Source organism: Anoplolepis gracilipes, chromosome 11 (genome assembly GCF_047496725.1).
Source record: "Anoplolepis gracilipes chromosome 11, ASM4749672v1, whole genome shotgun sequence".
NCBI lineage: Eukaryota > Metazoa > Arthropoda > Insecta > Hymenoptera > Formicidae > Anoplolepis > Anoplolepis gracilipes.
The window spans coordinates 5,610,666-5,620,000 of record NC_132980.1 but is presented as its reverse complement, the minus strand read 5'-3'; the positions used below and the strand labels follow the sequence as shown (position 1 = coordinate 5,620,000).

Below are 9,335 nucleotides of genomic sequence, written 5' to 3'. Positions count from 1 at the left end.
AATTTCTTTTGTGAGGTCTTGAATACGTATGACTGGTGAAGTAGCTGAAAAGTGTTACGCTTATCTCCTCTTTTTTCCATTGATCGACCAAATATTATTTACTTTTCTACTTTTATAAATTGTAGCACAATATAATCAAATATGTACTAATATTAAATTAAATAATCTTTTTATTTAAGAGAGTTAACTTTGTAGAATTTTTTATAACACTAGCAAAAATATATTTATTCAAACAACCTAAATTGATTTTACGTTTTTAAAATACACACAAAATTTTAACTTTATTCACTATAAGTTTTGTCTGTTTAAAGGTATACAAACTGTACATTTACGTTTTGTTGGTAGAAAATAATTACTAGAAGTATATTAATCAGTCTAATTTCTAATATATACACTGCACTGTTACCAAAATTATCTATATTATATTGCTTGTTACATCGATAAAATACGATTTTACAGATTTTTAAAGCTTCTTCATATGATTAGATTGACAATAATTTGGATCGTGCATAAATCAAATCATAAAAATGTTAATCAAATAACAATGCAGCTTTGAGAAAACTTTACAATAGCCGACAACAAAAATAATTCTAATGATAAAATGATAATAAAAATTACATCTTTTTATATAAGACTTGTGACAGTATTACTTACATTTACCTCTCTCTCTTTTTATTGTTTTCTCGATGATCTCTTGGTTGACGAAAATTGCAATGCTTGAAAAATTGAATATGTTTCCCTAAACGTAGATAGTTACGTTTGAAGTTGAACATGTTATTTAATATAAATATAGTTTATATATTGTATGTATATATATACAAAATGTAAAGTAATATAGTATAAATGTTTGTACGATAATTTATTCACATAATAAATAATTTAAATGTCTCGGTAGTTGTTTGGGTAATTTTTAAGAAAAGGGGACCCACCATCTATGATCTTGACCTTGACAAATGTTGTCAAGGTCATAACCTAGATAACATCCAAAAGGTTTTAGTCGTTGGTCGTTGTTTATTAAAAAGTTATAAACAAAAGAACTTTTAAGTATTATATACAATTTTTGGTACCATATTTATTTTAGAAAGCACATTTTTAATGTATCTGTTTATTTAAATGTGATACATTAAATGCATTGGCGGGAAAGGGATTCCGCTCTCCCCCCGCACATATATACCATTTAAAAAATTAATCCAACTTAATCTGTGTTACAAAGCAAAATCTATTTCATGTTTTAGACACAGATTGGGTTGGATTAGGTTTTTAGTTGGAGTGGGGTTGCAGGGGGGTAGCCTTTTTCGCCCACGCATTTAATTGACGTTAATATGATATTCAAAATGAAAATTATGTACACCGAACCGTAAATTATTTGGAAAATTTTGTCGAGCCTAATACTGTAGTTTACACTCAAAATATAAAAAGACCGTAGAAAGAAATGCGTGTTAATATTACGCGTTTCAGTACTCAGAATGATAACTATAAACATTACATTTTTGAATTTTTACTTAAAATACTTTAGTCTTTTTGTGAACTTATTGATGCTTTCTTCGATATATACGACAATTATATCCAATGAACAATAATTAATTTATTAAGTTATGTTATGTTATTATTAACATTTAAGGAAATAAATTTGTTATAAAAATAAGTATGACTGGAAAATTCATTTATTTAAACATACATTGAATGCACGGGCAAGGGAGGGGCGGAGCCCCCTCCCCCCCTGCATTCCAACTAAAAAATTAACCCAACCCAACCTCTGAGACATAAAAGTATAGATCGAGCGTTTGTCTTTATTTGAAGAACAGGGGTGAGTACTTTCGTAGAAAAAGACAGATTGAAATGTGTGACCATGCATATGAGAGAGAACGGTCACATTTTTCAATCTGTCTTTTTCTACAAGCACCTTTTCCCACTCCTCAACACTTGGTCAATACTTTTATGTCTATGGTTTGTGACATAATATAGATTTTTCTTCGTAAGTGTTGGGTTAGTACTTTAGTTGGGGAAGGGGGTGCAGGGAGAATGGCGGAGCTTCTTCCCCGCCCACACATTCTATATATCACATTTAAATAGATAGATCCATTAAAAATACGCTTTATTAAATATACATGATGTAAGAAAATTACGTCCTATTTATAAAACTTTTTTTGATAATAATTTTTTTATAAACCAAGACCAACTGCTAAAACCTTCTGGATGTTACTTAGGGTTATAACCTTGACAACATGTGGCAAAATCAAGATCATAGGAGGTGAGTCTTTTTCTTAAGGTTTATCATAATTTTTCTTTATGCATTGTAAAAAAAGTATTTGTGCTACTACTTTTGAATAATAACACAAAATATTGTTTTTTACTAAATTAATTAAATTAGTATTTTATATGCAAATCATTTTACTTGTGTTTTCTAAACTTATGATTAATTCTTTATGTCAGATATTTATATATATTATACACATTAGATATAATTCATGTTGCAGAAATATCTAAATACATAGAAATCGAGAGTTTGATTTTATGTTTATAATACAATATTATACAGTAAAACATTACTTGATTTTTCGGTATTCTTTTTCAAATCTAATTGCTTCTTAATCTGTTTTTATTTTCAAAAGTTTTTTTTTCTCTAATAATATGATCCGGCATGTTGCAATCTACAAAAGGTATAAAAAAATATTGCCATTTTTTACACTCTATATTTTTCTAAGAAATTTTTATTCTTCTTTTGCTTTTTGAAAAAATATCAATTTTTGTTTATTTTTTGTAATTTTTTTTTTAACATTTTTTAATAGCAAATTACTGTAATATATGTAATGCAAAAGGAAAAGTTACGCAAAGTGCCAGCGTGAGATCGAACACGTGCGATTCAATAAAATGACGTGTGCAGAATTAAACGTTTGATAGTAGCTAAAAGGGTGTGCGTGAATATCTCTCTCCCTTTTGTATAAAAAGAACTCTGCACTATAATTATATGTAGACATTTTTTCCTTCGTTTCATTCTAATAAATACACACACTCATGTTAAATCTTGGAAAAAAATATTCTTAATTTCAAATATTTTGATGTCTTAACTATTCGGTGAAAGTCAAATAACAATGCGCTTTCGAATTTGAAAAAATTAGATGAAAAAAAATTCGACGTAAAAAAAAACTAACGCAATAAAGATTCCATTGCAGTTATATTAATATATCATTTCTTATATTAAAAATTAAATATTCTTTTTTAATTTAGTACCCATACATATTATATATTATTAAAAGTTTAAAAATTAAATAATTATATGAATGTTAATAATAAATATTTATTTAAAAGCGTAACATGTTAGAGAGAGAGAGAGAGAAAGAGATAGGAAGAAAGGGAGAGAGGGAGAGAGGGAGAGAGGGAGAGAGTGAGAGAGACAGAGAGAGAGAGAGAGAAATATTATGCATGGTGATGATTTTGAAAAGACAATATAAAGTAATTAAATGTTCATTATACTTTGTTTTACTTGATGTGTACACGCACCTCCGCAGGCACGCACGCATACGCAGTGTAAAGATATAGGCAATAACATGATTTTGAATTTAATAACTATGTTCTTTTATTTTTTTCATCAAAAAAGCCGCTAACAATAATCTAAGCTACAAGTCAAAAAGATAAATTTTATTATTTTTCTAATATATGAAAAATATGTGAATTATATATTTTTTTCTTCATTATAATTTTTATTTTTTCTTTTATCACGATTTTATTTAATTAAAATTATATTAATCTCGTCACTGTGTAGAATATATGACTGTAAAATAAGACACTGAAGTCTTTATCATCTAGAATAAAAAAAAATCTAATTTTTATGTTTATTATGCATTCTTCTAGATATATTTTACATCTTTTTTTTTCATACCGAAGCAAAGCACTGCATAGATGCAACAAACACTCCACCTGCTTTAAGAGCAAAGACTATCGAATTTCTTTGTAACAGGAACAGTATCATTTTCTGTATGAACAATGGAGCTACATACCACCTAACGCTATACCTAGAAAACGTATTTTAAATAATAAATTTACATGAAAATCTCTGAAATATATCTCAAAATATCGTTTTTTATTAGTAAACTTCAGCATCGTGCTTGTTGTGCAGAAATATTAATCGCTACATTTAATGTTACAGTCTGAAATCTTTGTGCATGTGTTGTGCAAATACATTTCTTACGCGGTAGCAAATATGACATCATTGTTATTTGTTATACTTTCACCCATATAGTTGACTAAGAACATATATACAATGGTGACAATTGTAAATGACAAAGGGCATATCAAGTCCGTAATATTCTCTTTAGACGATATAATCTGAAAAATCTAACATAAATCTAATAAGATTTAACGATAATTTAATAATTTAATCAAAAATTATTTTTTTTATACACAAAAAACAGGATGATCAAATTTTATTTACAGTTTATTTTAATCATAATTAAATTGTGTTACAAGCATCTGTGTTACAATTACAGTTTAATTGCATAACCAACAATTAATAATTAAATACAACAATATTAAATATTTAAGTGTATTGTGTTAGGGTTTTTAACTTTTAAAATAAATTTGTTTATGTCGATTATACCCGATCCGATATTTATGATTAAATATGGGATTTATTATTATTATAGAAAATTTTAAATTTAGATTTAAAAGTGTGTTAAATACCTATCAATATTTTTAAAGAATTTTCTCCACGTTGCTAAAAAAGAATTTTATTTTAAAATTAAAAAATTAACAAATTCAAGCTACAGTAAAACAAAAAAACCTAAATTTTTTAATATTAACATCCGCTACATTGTGTTATTTTAAATTCGTCAATTTTTGATATTGAATTCAACAACTTGTGAAACAGTTAAGTTTAAACACATCGAAAAATATTTGGTAAATCCTTAAAATGGCGTAATTACATCTTTTTTGTAATAAACCTTATTTTATCATTTTATAAAAAACCTTATTTAACCATCAACATTATTAATCATAATCGACATAACTTACTTTTGCAAACTTGTACAAATGTATTCTACAAAAAATATCAAATAAAATGTCCCAGATATCGGATTCGATTAAACGGCGAAATCGAAAAAGGGAATTGTATATAATTGTATACTTTTAATAATCGCATAACTTAAATAATCACCCGTTACAACGCAAAACCTCTGTTTTGAAAATATAAAGCCCTTTAAAAAATAAATTTAAGAGAAAAGTAGAAAACTTACTCGAAACAGATTCAAGCTGACCGAGCCAACTGTAAACACTAATAAACAGAACATCATTGTCTGAAGACTGGATACCAAATCATTGCATAAGCTTTAAAAATAAGAAAATTGATATTATGTGTACATAGTTCACGCACATCGGGTATATACGAACTTCATAGCTTGTCGATGAATGTTCACAGCACAAATTAAACCCTTGTATATCAAAGTGTGTTTTTGATTAATATTTCGTAGCATGTCAATGTTCATTGCGCGTTCGATACGGTAGCTATAAATAATGTTTGTGTTATAACTGTACGCAAAAATTTATTAACTGAATGCATTTCTCGGGTTAAGTTTATATTGTTTCATTTAAGCATTTGTTTAAAAATGATACATTATATAAATCTTTATATTACGTTTATACCTGGCAATTTTAAACAATCCAAAGATGTGTTCTATATACATAATAAGTATTGTTCCTGTCCCTAAAATTACAAGAGTCGCGATGCAAAGCGATGTATAGTAGTGAAATATAATAAAATAATAATATTTCTCTTGATCGATAAAATATTCCGTCATGATCACGAATTGTAAGGGATATGATCTCGACACATTTGTCGGTAATGTAACGTTGGAAATTTGCGGCCAGAACAACACAATAGAACCAAAAAATATAAGGCAAACGCTTAATACTGAAAAAGTGTCAGAAAACGAATTTGTTTTTTTAATTTCTGTCATATAAATTTTTTAAAATTAATTTACATACTGTGTCATACTAATATGCGTATATTATAATTGGAACTTTAATATTCTTTCCTGAATTTAATCAATTTGTAATCAATTTTTATCTGATAATTATTGTTATCTTTTCTACAACTTTATTTAAAATTTAAAAAATATTATTATTATATACACAAAAAAACTATTGCATTTTGTCAAAATCTATTTTCCGAAAATGAAAGGTTGACAGCTCATATATGTTAAGAAGAATATGTACATGCAAATCTAACAAAATTTCCTTACTTGTAAGTGCAACGGTATACCATTTACCATTATATCCACATTTCTTCATAATAGCAATTTCATTTTTGTCTTTTATCTTGTTATTAATATGCAGTAATTGATCCAATAAAGCCTTCATCTGTTGTTTTTAACAATTTTATATATTTGTTTTTATATATAAAATAACGATACAGAAAATACATCATAAAAACTTATTTGAAAAACTTATTCTGATAAATAAGCTATTAAATAATAAAGTTATCTATTGTATAAAACTTTCAACTTTACAAACTATTAACTTACACTTTCGATATTAACATAGAACAAGTTGTACTTTATTACAAAAATAGCAGAATAAAACATAGAAGCTAAGACTTTTATGATAAATTCGATAGTATATCTTTGTGAGATAAATGTTGTACACTGCAATTTAGTAAGATTACTTATAAATTTGCATAAAAAATAATATATATATATATATATATATATGCATTTATATACATATGTATATATGTATATATATATATATATATATATATATATACACGAATATGGGTATGTGTACGTATGCTCATATTTTAACAGAACTGATATAACAGTTTATGTTAATCTATAAATTTTCATATTTAAATTTTATAAAAAAAATTGCAATAATTCATCAAATTTGATAATATTAATATCATTTATTATTATTCAAACTTACCTGAACTATCAAATTTGATGTCAAAATACTGGACAAAAATATAAATTGAAATCGAGTGAAATATGATTGTTTGTAAGGCCACAGGCCAAGAAGGAGTAATAGAATCTTATTCAGATTAAAGTACTCAATATTCATAATTTCTCTTGTGAGGTCTTGAATACGTATGACTGGTGAAGTAGCTGAAAAGTGTTACGCTTATCTCCTTTTTTTTCCATTGATCGACCAAATATTATTTACTTTTCTACTTTTATAAATTGTAGCACAATATAATCAAATATGTACTAATATTAAATTAAATAATCTTTTTATTTAAGAGAGTTAACTTTGTAGAATTTTTTATAACACTAGCAAAAATATATTTATTCAAACAACCTAAATTGATTTTACGTTTTTAAAATACACACAAAATTTTAACTTTATTCACTATAAGTTTTGTCTGTTTAAAGGTATACAAACTGTATATTTACGTTTTGTTGGTAGAAAATAATTACTAGAAGTATATTAATCAGTCTAATTTCTAATATATACACTGCACTGTACCAAAATTATCTATATTATATCGCTTGTTACATCGATAAAATACGATTTTACAGATTTTTAAAGCTTCTTCATATGATTAGATTGACAATAATTTGGATCGTGCATAAATCAAATCATAAAAATGTTAATCAAATAACAATGCAGCTTTGAGAAAACTTTACAATAGCCGACAACAAAAATAATTCTAATGATAAAATGATAATAAAAATTACATCTTTTTATATAAGACTTGTGACAGTATTACTTACATTTACCTCTCTCTCTTTTTATTGTTTTCTCGATGATCTCTTGGTTGACGAAAATTGCTTGAAAAATTGAATATGTTTCCCTAAACGTAGATAGTTACGTTTGAAGTTGAACATGTTATTTAATATAAATACAGTTTATATATTGTATGTATATATATACAAAATGTAAAGTAATATAGTATAAATGTTTGTACGATAATTTATTCACATAATAAATAATTTAAATGTCTCGGTAGTTGTTTGGGTAATTTTTAAGAAAAGGGGACCCACCATCTATGATCTTGAACTTGACAAATGTTGTCAAGGTCATGACCTAGATAACATCCAAAAAGTTTTAGTCGTTGGTCGTTGTTTATTAAAAAGTTATAAACAAAAGGAGTTTTAAGTATTATATACAATTTTTGGTACCATATTTATTTTAGAAAGCACATTTTTAATGTATCTGTTTATTTAAATGTGATACATTAAATGCATTGGCGGGAAAGGGATTCCGCTCTCCCCCCGCACATGTATACCATTTAAAAAATTAATCCAACTTAATCTGTGTTACAAAGCAAAATCTATTTCATGTTTTAGACACAGATTGGGTTGGATTAGGTTTTTAGTTGGAGTGGGGTTGCAGGGGGGTAGCCTTTTTCGCCCACGCATTTAATTGACGTTAATATGATATTCAAAATGAAAATTATGTACACCGAACCGTAAATTATTTGGAAAATTTTGTCGAGCCTAATACTGTAGTTTACACTCAAAATATAAAAAGACCGTAGAAAGAAATGCGTGTTAATATTACGCGTTTCAGTACTCAGAATGATAACTATAAACATTACATTTTTGAATTTTTGCTTAAAATACTTTAGTCTTTTTGTGAACATATTGATGCTTTCTTCGATATATACGACAATTATATCCAATGAACAATAATTAATTTATTAAGTTATGTTATGTTATTATTAACATTTAAGGAAATAAATTTGTTATAAAAATAAGTATGACTGGAAAATTCATTTATTTAAACATACATTGAATGCACGGGCAAGGGAGGGGCGGAGCCCCCTCCCCCCCTGCATTCCAACTAAAAAATTAACCCAACCCAACCTCTGAGACATAAAAGTATAGATCGAGCGTTTGTCTTTATTTGAAGAACAGGGGTGAGTACTTTCGTAGAAAAAGACAGATTGAAATGTGTGACCATGCATATGAGAGAGAACGCACGGTCACATTTTTCAATCTGTCTTTTTCTACAAGCACCTTTTCTCACTCCTCAACACTTGGTCAATACTTTTATGTCTATGGTTTGTGACATGAAATAGATTTTTCTTCGTAAGTGTTGGGTTAGTACTTTAGTTGGGGAAGGGGGTGCAGGGAGAATGGCGGAGCTTCTTCCCCGCCCACACATTCTATGTATCACATTTAAATAGATAGATCCATTAAAAATACGCTTTATTAAATATACATAATGTAAGAAAATTACGTCCTATTTATAAAACTTTTTTTGATAATAATTTTTTTATAAACCACGACCAACTGCTAAAACCTTCTGGATGTTACTTAGGGTTATAACCTTGACAACATATGGCAAAATCAAGATCATAGGAGGTGAGTTTTTTTTTTAAGGTTTATCATAATTTT

At 27.0% G+C, this 9,335-nt stretch overlaps 1 protein-coding gene across 1 annotated transcript; it reads right to left on the bottom strand.

Annotated features, from left to right (window-relative positions):
• Positions 1 to 3,752: 3,752 nt before the first annotated feature.
• On the bottom strand, positions 3,753 to 6,576 carry LOC140671271 (uncharacterized). The gene is made up of 8 exons (XM_072902520.1): positions 6,519 to 6,576; positions 6,237 to 6,354; positions 5,638 to 5,905; positions 5,386 to 5,499; positions 5,232 to 5,322; positions 4,190 to 4,326; positions 3,881 to 4,013; positions 3,753 to 3,803 (listed from the first exon to the last, which is right to left on the bottom strand). Exons 2-8 carry the CDS (start codon positions 6,352 to 6,354, stop codon positions 3,753 to 3,755), a joined length of 912 nt encoding a protein of 303 aa, XP_072758621.1. The 5' UTR covers positions 6,519 to 6,576.
• Between the last annotated feature and the right edge of the window lie 2,759 nt (positions 6,577 to 9,335).

What these genes read in the sequence shown, in the direction of transcription:
- LOC140671271 (XM_072902520.1), bottom strand. Translation starts at nt 6,354, where the DNA reads ATGAAGGCTTTATTGGATCAATTACTGCATATTAATAACAAGATAAAA. An exon ending in GGATTGTTTAAAATTGCCAG is followed by an intron (nt 5,500 to 5,637) that starts GTATAAACGTAA and finishes CATTATTTATAG; the next exon opens with CTACCGTATCGAACGCGCAA. An exon ending in ATTCATCGACAAGCTATGAA is followed by an intron (nt 5,323 to 5,385) that starts GTTCGTATATAC and finishes TTATTTTTAAAG; the next exon opens with CTTATGCAATGATTTGGTAT.